The 17,019-nt window shown below is 40.7% G+C and overlaps 1 protein-coding gene across 16 annotated transcripts in view; it reads right to left on the bottom strand.

Annotated features, from left to right (window-relative positions):
* Positions 1-17,019, bottom strand: part of neo1a (neogenin 1a) — a 180,034-nt gene that overhangs the window by 79,707 nt on the left and 83,308 nt on the right. For all 16 annotated transcript variants that reach the window (XM_031290018.2, XM_031290027.2, XM_031290024.2 and 13 more), the window contains exons 3-4: positions 2,662-2,937; positions 1,229-1,379 (exon numbers count right to left, since the gene is read on the bottom strand). In XM_031290018.2, coding sequence (XP_031145878.1) covers positions 1,229-1,379; positions 2,662-2,937 — 427 coding nt within the window. The remainder of the gene's footprint in view (positions 1-1,228; positions 1,380-2,661; positions 2,938-17,019) is intronic.

Here is a 17,019-nt window from a genome sequence, read left to right on the forward strand (position 1 = left end):
CGGCGTCGCCACTTTAAAGGCCGTTTGTGCTGTCCACCCAAGAACAATTAGACACTCTTTGCAGATTTGCCTTTCTCTCTACATTAGACTGTATGCCACACAGATTTTTAATTGACAGCAGCTCTTCTTTCTCTCATCTAATGCCTGAGAGGGACAGGAGAAAAAAAAGTTCCACTTCTATTCTTTTTAATTGTCAATGTCGTATTAAAATCAAAAGAACAGTCTTGGTAATGTATTTGCCACACAATCCATTTCTGCTCTGAAGGCAGGAGCATGAAAGTCCACTTCAAAGACTTCCCTGATTGTTCAGAGTATGCTTGCTAATTACCAACGGAGACACCCTAGGGGGGGTGGATATGCACGCTGGATAGTGTTTTGCAATTAATACAAGGTAGATTAATAAGTACCTTTTTAGCCAGCTCCCATCGGAGGTCAGATGTACTCACACAGGATTCCATCGGTGTTAAAGACATTTAAGTTGAGATGGGGTGCTCTGCTTGGAACTAAAGGTTGGAAAGTCTTAATGATATTCTAGTTCACACTGCACTGGAGCCCTGTGGTTACCAATGTGATGACCTTACATTTAATTTCACTCAAGGTAGACATCCCATTCTGGGGCCGGATTTAAATGAATGAGCCATGAATTCAGCTATTTTCTGTCGACCCCACAAGTTGCAAAGTTATTATTCTGCAGGACCGGTACACAGGGTTTAGGTCAACAAAGTGCTTTCTTAATTGGTGAGAATCAAACTTCCCACATCCATTGCAGCGCTCTCTGAGGGATTTCAGCTGCTGTGCCTGAGCTAATGAGAGCCAGAGGAGTGAGAGCACAGGCACTGTAACACTCTCTCTTGGCTATTAATTTGTGAACTTCCCCTCAGCTGGCAACCCTGCAGCCTTGTATCCCAGCTGAAGTAGCTTCATTGACAAGTCCAGGTCCCCCCCTCGGGGCTCTTTGAGTAGCAGTGGCAGAAAAGGATAAACACTTTTGAAGACCAGAGGCTTCGGGTACAAAGGAGCCATACATTATGGTCTGTGTTGCTAAAAATATGTAACTATTGTCAACTTTGATAGGCAAAGGTGATTTTGAAAAGTTGATTTGAATAAGCACACCAGTTTCAACACGAATAAGAGCAGAAACATCACCCCAAGAAAACCTGTAGCATTTTAAGGCTTCTTTAATTTCTCAAATGGTATGGTTATTCAAATATACAGTTCATGCTCATACCTTTCTTCCAGCAGCTTGTCTCCAAACATCCAACGAATGTGTGGCACAGGGTAACCAGTGACCAGGCAGGGCAGCAGCACGCTTGTGCCCACCGCCTTGCTCACAGGCACAGGCTGCACCAGGAACTCCAGCTTACCCTCTTCTCCAGTTTCTGGAATTAGAGAAAAAATGCCAGGGGTTAAGGTTGGGGTGAGTAAGTGAAGCAGAGCAGCAACCTTCTACGTAACGGGTGTCATCTGTCTTAAAAACTTCAAAAGAGCTTTTGTCTAATGGGCAGTCCTTCCTGACACCCAAACCAAAGAATGGTCACATGAATAATGTCCATGTTGATGTCTGAGACAGCTGAAATCTTAGCTCTTTAGGAGTTCAAAGTGATCCTGTATACATCTAATTCCAGCTGCAACTAACTGCCTGAGTAGCAGCCTGCAATACCCAGTCATTTTGGACCACAGCACAAACACAGGACTTTAGCAATATCAGTTTATCCTAGAGCATAATTCTATGAGGCTCAAACCAGGATTTTAATTAAAAAACAGAAATGTATGAAATCGTTTTCTCCAAGCCCTTTTTCAACTCTCAACGTCTTCCCCCTGCAAACACACAAGTTAGCAAACGCCCACATTAATGTATCTCAAGCTGATTTGTTGTTGTTTAAAGAAACCAAATGACTATGAATGCATTTATGTCGCTTAAACATCTGGTCGCATCGAGACAACATTTCTTTGAATGTCTTACACAACTTCCACGGGTTTTCCTTCTGTATGCATGCAGCCTTTTGCCATTCCACCACACATCCTTGGAGGAGACATACAGAGATAAAGACCCCTACTGGGGTCTTGTTGAAGTCTGATTTACGACCTCTAATATCGTCTCTGTGCTGCCAGGAGCCTGGTGATTAACAACTCGGTAAATAAAAGTTCTAGAGGGGTGAGACGAAACACTGCCACTAAGGAATTCAGCCCCCTTTTGAGCTGCAACTGAGTTACTGCAGCATTACTGATAACCCCACTGGGAGTTCTACCACTCCCTTTGGCATTCACCCATCTCTCACTACAGTTAGGCAGATTTCTTCATGCTAAAATTAGTGAGCAACCCAAAGAGGACACCATGGACCACTTTAATCAAGTGATGCACTAAACTATATTTTAATTTCAACTGACTGCACAAGTGGTTCTACAATAGAAGCTCTAACATAATTGCAGTGTAATCAAGGATGTGTAAATGTTTTGAATAACAAGCAGGAAAAATGCTTTCACTATTAGGTAACAATGGAAGTATGGTGTGTCAAATCTGAAATCATTCCAGTAATTAATGAAGCCATACGGTTGTGACTGAAATTATAACTATGAAATCCTATATCTTCTCACTGATGTGCACTCTCGCTGGACATCATTTCCCCCGATGTCTGAAAATACTTTATTTTCTCAAATTACCTGGCAGTATTTGGAGCTGGGCCTCGTCGCTGGACTTGGACGAACCCACATTTTCCACCAGACAGCGGTAAAGGCCGGCGTCTGCCTCCGAGGCGTTGCTGATCGCCAGGGCTCCGCTGGGCAGCTGGACCAGTCTGGTGCTAAGCTCCAGCGGCAGGCGGTCTTTCTCCCACCTGGTGAAGGGCACCAGATCGGAGTTGACCTCGCATGCCATCACCTGGTTGTTCCCTAGATGCACGGTGGTCGGCGTTGGCTGGCTGGCGAACCTGGGCATCCCTGAAAGACAACAATGAGGCATGGATGTAAAATCTGCACTCCCTTCCAACATCAACAGAATTAGTGGGAAGGAATAAAGATCATTGATCAAACAACAAGAATTCAAATGTTCTTCCATATAGGTACATTAAAACGTTTAAAGGCCATGAAAAGGTGTTTTCTCATCAGCTTCTAAATATGAGCGATGTGACTCTGGTATTTGACTTTAAAAAAAATAGCTACTACTGTTAAGCCGGTAAGACTGTTTTAAATGTACTTATTCAACTTTAACTATTCACAACATTTGAAAGTAAGCCATACTTTTACTGAGACAGGTTGAAAAATACAAGCAGACGGATCTTGGACCTTTAACACAGAAGCAAGGGATGTGATATATAACTTGGAGTATCTGTTTTAAACTATGACAAGATGTATACAGTATTTGGTCTTATCTTTAGAGCTGGAAAACATAACAGAATATTCAAAGCGAAATCTTGCAATCAATATTCAGGATAGATTCTCAGGAGTGGAGAAGGCCAAAAAAATGCATACCCCCCCACCCACCCCTAACCTCTTGCATACCAAAATCCTCATGCACACACACACACACACACACACACACACACACAACCACCCACACAGTTGCGTAGCACAATCCCTTATCTTCGATGGTGGATGTTAATTTGCCACGCAGAGCAGGAGACACACAGCACTAATTAAAAAGGGCTGGATCCACAGGCTGTTTGTGCTGCTGCACCCCGACTTTCATCTCAACGCAAAATAATTATTTCCTGCGTTTGAAACCATTGATCTGAAACCAACAATCGCGGGCCGCGTTCTGAACGATCGCAAACAATGGCTTAAATTAAAAACAACTTACAATGTGTGAACTGCAAATGGTATTCCTGGGTATATTAGTGAAGAAGAAAGAGTTGTTTTAAAAAAAAAAAAATGAGAAGGCCACTCTATCTACAATAAAAAGAATATCATGTTGTGTTATTACCATGGAGAGCCTTTTGAGTTTTTGGGCTGACTGTGGTTGTCTCCTTGGTAATGTTGTCTCCTTGGTAATGTGCATGTGTGCAATGAATGGATGGAAAGAAAAGTCCCATTTCAGTGTTTGTTTATCTACTTACAAATATACATTTGCCTACACACTGCCTGCGTGGCGTGAGTGTGGCGTTTCTGTTGCGTGTCAGCTGCGTGGCGGCTGCGTGGATTTTTCTATGCCTTTACACACCAGAAACATGTCTGACGCGGCGCTGCTGCTGATAGCCTTGTCTGTACACATGTATGTTTCCCATTGATAAAATGAAATACCATGTTAAAACATAAATATATACTAATTTGATCACAACAAAGACAACGTCGGCAGTATTGACGGCAAAATAGGCTACAGAATATTTCATTCTCTATTGACAGGTGCAATATTAGAAAATCTATTTTTATTTTTTTTTTATTACATTTATATCTGCATTTATATCAAAACCTAGAGACTTTCAAACATCAACATGTCATTTATTAATATGTATTTGTGTCAAAATTACATATAAACATCTTTTCCTATTCGATTTTGCACACGCTTGCGTGTCGCGTGAAAAATAGGTGTCGGTTCTATTTCTAGCATGCACACGTTTTCTGAGACGTACGTGTCACGCAGGCAGTGTGTAAGCTCTAACCTGTTAACATGGGAGCCGAAATATAAACGGACACGCCACGCAGCTGACACGCTCACGCCACGCAGCCAGTGTGTAGCCGGCCTAACTGTGTTTTTACACAGGAAGTGATGCTGAAGGCTTGCTGAGTGATGATTTATCATCTTTGCCCTCTCTCACCTACAGAGAGCTCTTCAAATCCCCCGCCAAGAGTGGCTCCAGGGTAAATCACACTTTAAGATAAGGCCCCAACAGCTACAGATTCTCATCTGGCCCGGACCAACGCGCACAGCTTCTCTGAGTATATCTCAGCACAATAGTTCAGCTAATATGGGCTTAGCCGATTCTAGTACTGATATCTTTGTATGAAAGCTGCCAATCACCTACTGTATAATCCTGCAAGGGTAGAAAATCCTCAGCAGAATCATTTAGATTAGAGTCACTGAAGCTCCCCACTGAATCAAATACTTTATTTTAATGATTAGCTGCTGTAGTGTAGGGTGAGTAATCAGTCTAGGCAACGTTAGGGGGAATTCTGGGATATAGATATCAGGCCTTCAATGAAGATTTAATTCATCAAGAAAATTAGATTAAATATTTTAAAAAAGAAACTTCACTATAGGTTATGTAGCTGTAGTCAGGAGAATATAATGGTAGTTACATGATGGTGGTGTTTACAGTAATAATGAATGTCATGTTCTTTTACACTATAAATTGTAAGGTGATATATGCTCACTGATGGTCCTTCTTCTTTCAAATTATGCTGATCAATTTCATTTTCTTGAGAAATTAAGAAAATGTACATGTGTCATCTGTGTGTGTTTCATGTTACTATATTAGGTGCCTAACTATATTTTTGTGTGTGTCTGTGTGTGTCTCTCAGCTTCAATGGAAAGGTCCGCCTCAGCATCCTTTTTTATTTTGCTTTGGTATTATGTGTTTTCAGCTAATGAGTGGCATACTAATAAACCTTATTTAATCAAAGTGGACAATATGGGGTGGCTGGTAGCTAATATTTAATAAAAGGCCAATATCTGCTCAGCATACAGACAAGCTGATATGTTTGTCTTACAAAGCACAATAAACACTTGCAGTAACCTCTAAGCCAGGGGTCTCAAACTCAATTTACCTGGTTACCCGTTCGAGGCATAGTGTGGGTCATGCTGGGCCGCGTCAAGTATTCAACAAAAGTATTCTTTGTTTGCTTTCTTATATAAATCTTGTTGCCTCAATAGACATTTTTTAAGACCCGGTTCTTTCTCTCATCTCCCTGGTATTTTGTATACTCCTCAGCATGTCTAGTTGAGTAATGACGTCTGATGTCATATTCCTTTTACACCGCAACTTTCTCTGTGCATATGAGACATGTAGGGGTGCTCCTGTGCTCGATAGAAAAAATATTCCGTCTCCCACTTTCACTGAAATGCCTGTGCTCGTCGTCAACCTTTCTCTTCACGGCACGTTTTGAGAGAGACATGACTGGAACTGGGTGATGGCATATATTTTCCGTCACTCTGGAACACGTTTCAACCAAGTGACTTGATACTTCCCCAGGTACTTCACGGTTGGCTAGCTTGACAACCGTTGACAACAAACGCCGCAGTCACGAGACTAGCTATGGTAGCCCGTAAGTGCTAAACAAATAAAATAAAAGCGTGGCAAGCGTGGCACACGCAAAGACTCAGCAAAAAGGTACGTTTCAGAACAACGCGCGGGCTGCACTGACACTAAATTTTGATGTCAAGTAGGGGGGCCACAAAATATCAGCCCGCGGGCCTCAATTGGCCGCCGGGCCGCGAGTTTGAGACTCCTGCTCTAAGCAAACTAGAGGCATAGATTGGCTTTAACTGAAACGTTAAACTTGGCCCACAGAGCAATGACATTTCAAAAGATGAGGTTGAGGACGATGGCCTGAGTTAATGCGCTCCAGATCTAATAGCTACAGATATAAACCACGACTTTATGTAACGACTTGAGACTTGACATTTGGCCCAAAGAGGACACAGGAGAGAGCCCTAAAAAGTCATCTGCAGACATGACAAGAAATTATGGTTCCACAAAGACTGAACATTTTCGGAGAGAAGACATCATCGCCCTTACAACTCCGTCCGCAGTGACTCTGCTGTAGTTCAAGCTCACTAATTCACTAATTACTTACGATGTTAATGAAGTGGATGCATCATGTTATGATGCCTTGAATATGTATGTGTAAGTTCATGCATGTGTGTTATGCAGACTAACTAAAGTCTACATAAGTACATTAAGTGTGGGTCGAGGCGGGGCACTGTAGATGGGAAGTGGTCCGCCCAACACTATCAATTCCAATTAATCACAATTCTCCATTTAAATTGACTGGATGGGAGCTTCATTTTCCACACCCTTGCTCAGCACCATCTATTGAACACAAATCCTGTACTGCCAATCTGCCAAATTACCAGAGTGCGATGAGGCCAATGATTGCAAGAGAGCGATAATGTCTCAGTGGTCAAAACACAAGAACGGAGAGAGTTTTATGCTAATGGAAAGCAGTGTTTTTGTACATTTCAAACAGCATAAATGACAGAAGAATAGTGACACTGCTGATCTAATTGTGCCTTCAAACAACATTTTCCTAGAGAATAAAGCGTTTAACCCAGTGGTGGCACCAAATTCCTCTTTTATGAAGACTGGCATTAGATTCACCAAACCCTACAACATCTGATTGGCTTTGCCAGCAGAGCTTAAAATCATATGAATGCTAATGAATGAATGTGTCCATCATTGGATGGAGATTAGCAGAAAAGAATTGTGCCGCAGAGAGCTACGAACAGCCGTAACGATTGTCTACCCCGCCTCAGAGCAAAACTGGGAGTAACATTGCATGCACATACACTTAAATCACACAGTTGGGTTTCTACTATTCTTAATTAAAATCAGGTATAGAATAACAATGAGCAGCTTAATGGAATATGCAGAAGGCTTTAAGGATCTCCCTCCAGATTCAACTGAATTAGTAACTGGCTGCAGAATGCCTTTCACCTTGGATCAAAAATACAACAGTGCTCTGTTACATATTTTCAAGCAGCCAGTTTAAGTAACAAAGGAAATAAAACTGAAACTGGCTCACATTTTGGAGCTGCCCAGAGGGCTATACCTACTTATATGATTCTAACCTGACAAAGTGCTGTGTTTGGACTGGCAACATGAAATAACCCATTTTCCACTGGGAACATTTGGAATGTTACAAAAATAATAGTAATCAAGCGATAAAAAAAGCGCACATAGTTAATGCATCCGAGCATGCTTATATTTTCCATGTAGACTGTAACTGTTTATACCAACAGATAAGATCTAACTTGAGTATGTCATCTGAACGGAGACAGCTGCTTTTTCTTTTATGCTTGAATTCTTTACTTCCTAAAAGCATTTGACATTTTGCAATCATGAACAATCAGAAGGAAGAAATACATCACAAACTGCGGCAGAGTTCACAATTGTTACACTGATAGCAGAGTCAGTAGACCAGAATGCAACACAGCCACAACTGGGACTCGCGTTCTTATCACGCTGTTATTTCCAATACTTCTCTCTCTTTCTTCCTCTCTGAATTCAACAAGTTCACGCCCATTCTCTCAGGGATTTGTGAAAGTCATTCTGGGAAATGTGGGAAATCAATACCTGAAACTGAAGTACACAAGTCTGGTTGAAGGAAAGTGGGTACACTAAAAAAGTAAATTTAAGCCCTTCACGTCAAAATTACTCCTAGAATGCACTGACTGTTCCAAATTGATATTTACTAGTGTATGACTATCCAAAGGGAATTTTTCTTTAAAAACACAGTAACCGCTTCACTAGCTCCATCTTTCCCTCCCACACTGTCCTCCCTTATCAACACATCCAGTGTTTCCCATACATTGATTTATTTGTGGCGGCCAGCTACAATATCAACATTGACCGGTCGGCCAAGTATTGATATTCTATTTTGTTTTACTATTTAAAATAGGTACAAAATCGTATTTCATTGTAGAGATGTGTGCAGCGCATTGATTCGCTCAGCCCATCCTGGCCCCGCTCTCGCTCTCTCGCTCTCTCACAAACACAACTGACCCGTCTGTGAATAGCACAAATCAAAACATGGACCATGCGCAGAAGAAATGATTGTTGTTGGCTTTTCCTAGCAGAGAAGGCGGCTGGCCGAATTCCCAAAAAGAACCAATCACCAGTTCACGAAGGGTTAGTATCATGAACACCTCTGCACAAATTTGTCCAAAACTTATAACTTATAAACTTAAAAGCATATAAGTTATTAACTCGGACAAGTTAGTCCGTCTATGTTCTTAAAGGACAATTCCAAAAAGATTGTTTAGAAAGACAGTCGTGTTCTCGTATACAGGTGGCTGCTGTCTTGGGAGCTACTTTCTTTCTAAATTATTTTTTTTAATAAACTGTCTGTACAGTTACAATGTTTTCAATGCTTCGGTTAACATTTAGGGACCCTCATTATGCTACCGTTCAAGTGTGGTGATATTTTGAGCCTTTTTAGTGGTATAAATAGCGATTAGGTTTTACTTTCCCTGTGCCCCGAATACTAGCGTTGTAAGCTAATCAGCGGTCCGTGCTAGCTTGTTTCAAGCTACAAACACATTCAATTAGCATGAAAACATGTCTCAGAGAGCGACAGAGTGGGTACACATCTGTTATTAACCCCTAGGTTCGTTTTGCGTCGTAATTGTCCTTTAACACAACGCTGTCAATCTCAGAGACCAAACTCTTCAAAAAAGGTATTAGCAAGCATGTAAGGAGCCTAGCTAGTAAGGATATCTATAAGTTAACCTTAGAATACATAGCTGTTTAATAAAGCGTGGGTTTGCTTCCCCACCCGGTCCGCTAGCCCAACAAATATAATGTTATTATGTAGGAAACTTTCTATTACAGTTTTGCATCCCATGCTTTTATGAATTCCAGTACCAGACAGAACCAAATCAAGTTTGCTGATTCAGAGAAGACCAATTTCAGCCAGTGAGGTGTTGGATCCAACCACGGATGAAGAGTAGATTGGACAGTGTGAAGACATCCAATCAATGGCAATGACAATTCTGACACTCGCAGGAGTGGCATGGTAATCAAGCAGTACAAAAAAAGACAATAATGTCTGTTAGATGTATTGGCTTTGAGAAGTGTGCGCTTTGGCGAGGTCTAAATGTATTTCCCTGCTGTAAAATCCTCCTGTACAATATGTGCTTTATACAGTTCAGTGCCTCTTTCTGTTCGTGCTCCCTTTAAGGCCAGCTGCAGCGTAGAGTAAGTGATAATTAATTCCCTAATTGAGTGTTTTAGAGCTTCAGGGGAGAATATATCTAAGGTCTTCCTCCATAACAGGAAATCATGCTATTCAGACTACATACTTAAGATGACATTCTTGCATTAAAACATTAAACACATTATTATTTTGTACTTTGAGAGGATTTTGAAATATACAGTTTAATCAGAATTCCACTCTGTCAAACACAAAAGAAAACTCCTGAAAGTTATGTAGAAAGCACTAAGTTACCAGTTTATTAGGTACACCTGCACAATCCGATAAAATCACAACTCACAGCTCTTCATTTAAAGCAACACTAGAGAACTTTTCCCCCTACAGATTGGAAGTGGAATTGTCCATTACATTATGCAAGTTTACCAGATCGGGTAGCGGATCTGTAGTTCGAATGAACTGGACAATGTAATGTAATGGACAATTCCACTTCCAACTTGTAGGGGGACCGAAGCGGGAAAATTTCTCTGTTACTTTAATTCTCTGGTCATTTTTGAACATGTAGTTAATGGAGATGTTGGTAATGTATTGGGATGCATTTTTTCTTACATTCTGTGAAAAATAAATAGGTGCATTAATAAAATGTGAAACCATTGAAAGACATTAAAAAGTAAGAATAAAATAATAATTAAAACCAAGAGTTGACTAATTAAAAAAAATAAGACACGAGTTAAAACCAAAAAAAGAGGAAAGAATAAAATAATTAAGACCATCAAACCATACTAGTGAAAGGGGCCGCTAAAAAGGAATGTTTTCAGTTTAGTTTTAAGGACGATACACCTAACATGATTGGATGTTACAGCGGCTTGGAGCATAAAAGCTAAAGGCAGTTTAACCAAATTTCGTGGAGACATGGAGAATAACCAGACGGCCTGTTCCAGATGACCTGAGGGGTTTAGCTGGTTCATAGCTCACAGGCATGAGAATAAAGAACAATGTTTAGATTTAGACTTGATAATTATCTCAGAAATCCAATTCTAGTTAAAGCTTTACAAAACTATAGACAATTCACTTAATTTAGGGGTTTATGTTTTCCTTTTAAGATTGGATTAAAAAGTCAGTGGGACGATTCCTTCTGGGTTTATGAGAAAGCACTGCTGGGCCAAAACGTTTAACGTGAGAAAATAAATCTCCCATTGGTAAAGCACTGGTTACGTGTGATTATTAATACATGTATGCACTCTGTATGTGCATGCAAGATTGTGTGCATGAGTGAAGGCAACACCATGGAAACTGACAACAGTAAACAACAATCAAAAAGTAGCATAAAAAGTGTAGTCTACTCTCAGCAAACAAAATGCTTATATTTCTCCTTTACCCTATCCATTCTAAAACTTTAATTGCATTGTATTGCAAAACCCACTCAAACACATTCCCTCCAAACAACATAAGGACAACATAGTTCACCCCCGATATCACTCTTAATAGAGGCACTTCAGGGATAATGGCATAGAGAAAAAAATGATTATTCTATATCTCTAATGCTGTCTACTGCAGATCATTGTGCAATTTAGCTTTGAGGGGTGGTGCTGTAGTTATGTTCTTAAGTGCCTGTGCATGTTGCATGAAAACCACAGCATGAATTCTTTAAATCCTATGCAAAAAGGGAGTGTGTTTTTACTTTTTTTTTTTTTTTTTTTTGGGGGGTTTAATACAAATATGGGATGTGGTCAAAAAAAAAAAAAGGGGCTGATTGAAGTATTTCACAAAGAAAACCTCAATGTTTAAATAAAAAGTTTGCATGGCAAGATAGGGTAAGATGCAAATGATGGATAGCCACCAATGTATGAGAAAGACATGTATACATTCATGTATCAACTGGCAGGTTTAAATCTGTACAATCAACTAGGACGAAAGAATTGAATTGAAATTGAATTGAATTGAATTGAATTGAATTGAATTGAAATTGAATTGAATTGAAAGGGGGACGACGACTGGGAGTGACTGCCAAAACAGAAATGATATTGGACCAGAAAACGTGTGTAATTATATCTTCATTCATCAAATATGTTCAGTTTATATCTGATCCAAACATCTGTCTGTTAACATAAACATACAATGACACCAGTTTACAACAGAGCTAAAAATAGAACTGGCTTACTCCAATAACCCTTTGGCACACTGAAACGTGTAATGAACAATCAGTGGATGTGAAGACATGATGGAAGAATGAATCAGTACTTTTTAAACTCTATGATACGTACAATGGAAACCACAAAAGCATACTGTACACACTCTGTGACACATAAATGCTTATGTTGTGCATGCACACACATCAGAAAGGACAGACAGAAGATGGATGGGTAGCGTTCCACAGGAATCAGCCTCAGACGGGGGTTGTTATTTTATCTAATGGGCTGTAAAAATGGCTCCCGGGTGCAGGAGAAGAGAGCATATCCTAACCTTGTCAACAGTCAGTACCTACAGTAAAGCCCTTAGAAGACAACTAGTGCCACAACAGCCTATTGTTAAATTGCCAATATGACAACACCTCAAGACAATGGCGGCAGGAGGCAGTCCGCCAAAACTAAATCATTTCATTGTTGAAAACAAAGATGCAAACAGAAGCATATTGGAGTAGAAGCAGTGTATCCAGGGCATTGATCCACAGCCAACAGACATCTTTAAGTATGTTAAGGTAACTCTGCAGGGCTTAACATCTCTGATAGCTCTTAGCAAGGGGATGGATATATTTAGCTGCTAAACCACTCTGGGTGCAGACCAGATGTTGCGCAAAGAACGCCCTTCTAAACATTTATGACTATCAGTGGATGGGCCCTGGGGCGCAGCTGCTGTTTAGAGTACAACTGAGGAGAGAAGTCACCTCCGCCTGATTACTACATTTCTCATTCTTCACAGAAGCGACTTCTTGCTTTGTTTTTACAACAACGCTCGGGAAGATAAGCAATATAACATGCCCTTTAGAGGACAGTCAATGTAAAACGTCTGCTCTAAACGAATTGCAGTAACCTGCCTCTCGGCTGAGCATGCTGCAAGTGTGACAAGTTGCTCGTTTGATAGCCGAATTTCGTTTCCACTTGCATACGATAGTAAAAAGCCTTCAACGAAATCGCACACAATCAATTGTGTCTAGATGGGAAATGACACGTCAGGATGAAGCACAGTTGGCACTCTGACAGCTCCTGATTGCCTGTTGTGGGAACAGACACAGCAGAAACTGCACAGACGCTCATGGATGGTGATGGATGGAGAAGGACACATGACAAGACATGGGGTCAGACGTTGCCGTGGCAACATCAATAACAAGGGAAATACAGGTGAAACCTTTAAAAAAGTTTGTTTCAATTCCATAACAGACAATTGGCAAATATGTCAACCATCTTTATCATGTGTAGTAAAATGCATTAAATAATTCATAATGTAGTTGATTCAAATACAAACAGGTAATTTGTGTGAGAAATCTCAAGCCTTAAGTCTTTGAGTCAGTATGAGTCTAATCTTTATATTACATACCTGCAAACTCAGAAGGGCTGAAAAAGGTGACATCTCTTTACCTACACACCCCCCTCCCCCCTCCGGTACGTAATATGACACATATACTGTATATCACTATGGAGTACATTTTCAAAAAAAAAGTTGGAAATGTACAGTTTTTGTCAAATTCAAAAAATGTAATACATGACAAATCGAGGTACAATACAATACTTAATCAAGTCAATTAAAAACAATTATATACCAATCCAGTCTTGCCTAAAGTCATCCTGCAAGATGATTTGGATAGTTACTGCGGGTGTAAGAAATATTTTTTATATATGTAAGAAATATTTTTTTTTATATATATATATTTTTTTTTTACGTTCAAAAATATTCATGTAAGACAGTGGTTTCAAGTTTATGTTGTGTTTAAACCCCCTAACACTAGATGGCTATGCTGAGACACACCACTAGTGTCCTTGCCTAACAGTACCTAGCAGTGCCTGATGCTTTGCTAGAAGCTAACAATGTAGCTATGGCTGAACTTTGGCCTACTTTAGCATTTAAAAATTTGCTCACTAAGAACCTGTGAACCACAATCCCAAACTGGCAGTTTGATTCTCTGTGTACTGAATTGTTTACCTAAAGTAAACTTCTTAGACTTTTATGAACATCAAAAAAATCCCAATATATCGCCTTACGCACAGTATCAAAATATATTGCAATATATTGAATCGTGACCCATGTATCGTGATACGTATCGTATCGCCAGATTCTTGCCAATACACAGCCCTACACGCTATGACAAGTAAAAGCATGAAACCTGAAAATGGAGATGATTTTCTGTCCTCTCTTCTCCACACAGACAAAAACTGTCAATATTCATTAAGAGCCATCCGGCCAGAAACTGCACCCACACAGCAGGCATCATTTGTCTGCTTTGGAGGTCACTGTGCATGGCCTTGCAGATAATAAAAAAAAGTTGTTATCTTTTCTTTTCAATTAATAAGTAACCTGGATGTAAGGCTGCAACTAATGGTTATTTTAATTATCAACTAATCTGTAGAACAATTTCTTAATTGTCTAATTGTAAATTTGGTAAAATTGTGAAAAATTCCAAGATTCCAGTTTCCAAGAGTTCCAGGTGATGTCCTTAAATTGAACAACCCAAAGACAGAGTTTTTTTTGTGATTGTTGCGGGCAAAAATCCTTGATTATGCGGCACATTTGCTTAAAAAATGAGATGGAATATGTGGGATATTTATGCAATTTTATGCAATGAAATTGCGGGAACTTGCAAAAATTGCGGTTTCATCATGGCTTCATTGCGGGGTTTGCAGCTTTTCGATGATGTTCACGTCGCGTAATTACGTCACTTCATAACGTTCCCATGGTAACAGGCGAAAATGGCTGCTCTTGTGCGAAGTAAAAGCAACATTTTTCAACTTTCTGCTAAGATATATGTGACTTTTTTGCAACAAAAATGCAGGGATTATGAAATCATGCAAGCCCCGCATATTTTGCGCAGAAATCGGCAATTTATGCGGAGAAAGTGCGGCGTATTTGAAAAAATGCGGCCCCCGCATAAATATGCAGACTTTGGCTGATTATGCATTGAATTATGCGATCGCATAATCGTGTTTTTCTGGAGGGACTGATATTCACTTTACTATCGCATAAGACGAAGAAAAGAAGCAAATCATCCCATTTGAGTAGATGGAACCAGGTAATGTATGTATGTTTTTTTGCTTGAAAAATAAACAGTTAATCGATTATCAAAAATACTGCCGATTAATTTTCTGTATTTCAACTAATTCATTGACTTACTAATTGTTGTACTGGAATTGGTTCTAATCAGTCTCTTGGCTGTGGATCAATGTCTGCACTTTAGGATGAGTTGCATGCATGTTTCTTTAACTGGGGCACTTGTGAGGAAGCTAAGAGATGTGACCGTGTGTCCATGTCCAGCACTAAATCTAAAACTTGACTTAAAAAAAAACTAAAAATCTTTTAATCTTTCCTTCCAGGGTATCACATGTCTCTTCTGCTTCCCATGTGCGTTTCACCTGTTCACAGTTAGACCCACAACTCCCCACAGAACCTGTGGGAGACAAGCTCTTTTTCATTACAGGTAATTGAGTTGTAGCTCAAACAATACTGATTGCATTAGGGCCCCTAATCATGTTAAGGTGTCTTATTTTATCACCGGGAATTTATCTCATTCTTGGCCCATTTTCAGGCCAACCTTCTGCAGAGGTCGTTGCCACGGGAGACCATTAACCGAGCACAGATAAATGTGTTGGCACTTCGACCGTACGTCCCTTTGCTCTTTCTGTCTCACCTCCCCCCCCCGCTTTCCTTTGCTTCCTTATCAGAGCAGTAGATGGGGAGGAGGAGGGGAGGAGGTGAGAGGTAGGAGAGGATCCAGAGGGAAGCTCAGCAGAGGAGTCACGTGTGGTATTTATGAGGGAGATGTCAATCAAAGCCAACACAGGTGCCACAAGAGCAGCGATCACTGGCCCGTCCTCACATCTCTCATCAAGTGCTTGTTTCCTTAAGGCCCCGAGCAACGCCCCCCCCCTCCTCCTCTGGAATGAAGGGCCCCTCCTCCAGCTCAACCGGCTATCCAGATAAAGGAGCCAAACACACCCCTGTCCTGCTGTTGATGGACACACAGATACCAGCTCAAGGGATAACCTCTCCATATTCACCTCTCTCTCGCCTTCAATCCGTCCCTCCCTCCCTACAGCACTCCTCCTTCCAATTTTTCAGCCTCTTCTCTGCCACTGCGTGGCCTCTTTCTCAATCCCTGCATTACTCTCCGAGTCACATTCATTCAGTTTCCACCCTTTCCTGTGACCCCCCCCCTCCATCTTCCCACCACACATGTCAGAGGGAGCTCCATTGTTGCATGCCCCCTCCAAAGGGGGCATGCAGCTGCCGGTTCTTATCTGAGCGTGTTGCCGGCACATCTGTAGATGCTATCGTCAGCGTTGCTCCGTTTATGCTCCTGCCCGGCAAGAGCAGCTAGCGGGGAAATGAGATGGATGGAGGATGGGGCCATCTTCCTCAGCAGAAATTATGAAGTAAAGGGCAGAGAGGTGAGAGCCTCTGGAAGGTGATGTAGATAAGTGAAACCGAGACCTAACTACAACCCCAAAAACTAGCATTCACAGTTTAAATTCCACCCTCAAAATTCCACATGAAACCACTTTCTCTTAACACTCAACACTACAATTATGAAGGATATCTATATCACCGGTCGTTCATCATCATAGCACAGTGATGAAAAAGCCCACCGTTTTTGACGGAACTCTCCTCTAGCATTGATCTATGGGAGCTTAATGCAAATGTTTCACAACACCACACACAAGCACTGAGCATTCTTCAGCATAATTTAGTACTTTCTTTAAAACAGTGTGTCGTGTGTGCTTGAAATTATACCCCAGTGAAGCTAAGGTAGAACAAAAACTATTCCCTGCATCAGTGAGATTAGAAGTGAGCTGTGTTTAAAGAGGATTGCTGCACAAATACACATTTGCACAAAATATTCACATTATGTAGACAGTGTGTAACGCATATCACTGTGAAGCATCTGCAGCTGCTATTTGGAAAATATCAGCATGGGTTTTGTGGTATTATTGATAATGAAATGCGCTGCAGACACAATGAGGCAAGCTCAGGCAGTCAACCATGTTACACAAAGCATCAGCTTGACTC

This window comes from Sander lucioperca, chromosome 3 (assembly GCF_008315115.2).
Source record: "Sander lucioperca isolate FBNREF2018 chromosome 3, SLUC_FBN_1.2, whole genome shotgun sequence".
Lineage (NCBI taxonomy): Eukaryota > Metazoa > Chordata > Actinopteri > Perciformes > Percidae > Sander > Sander lucioperca.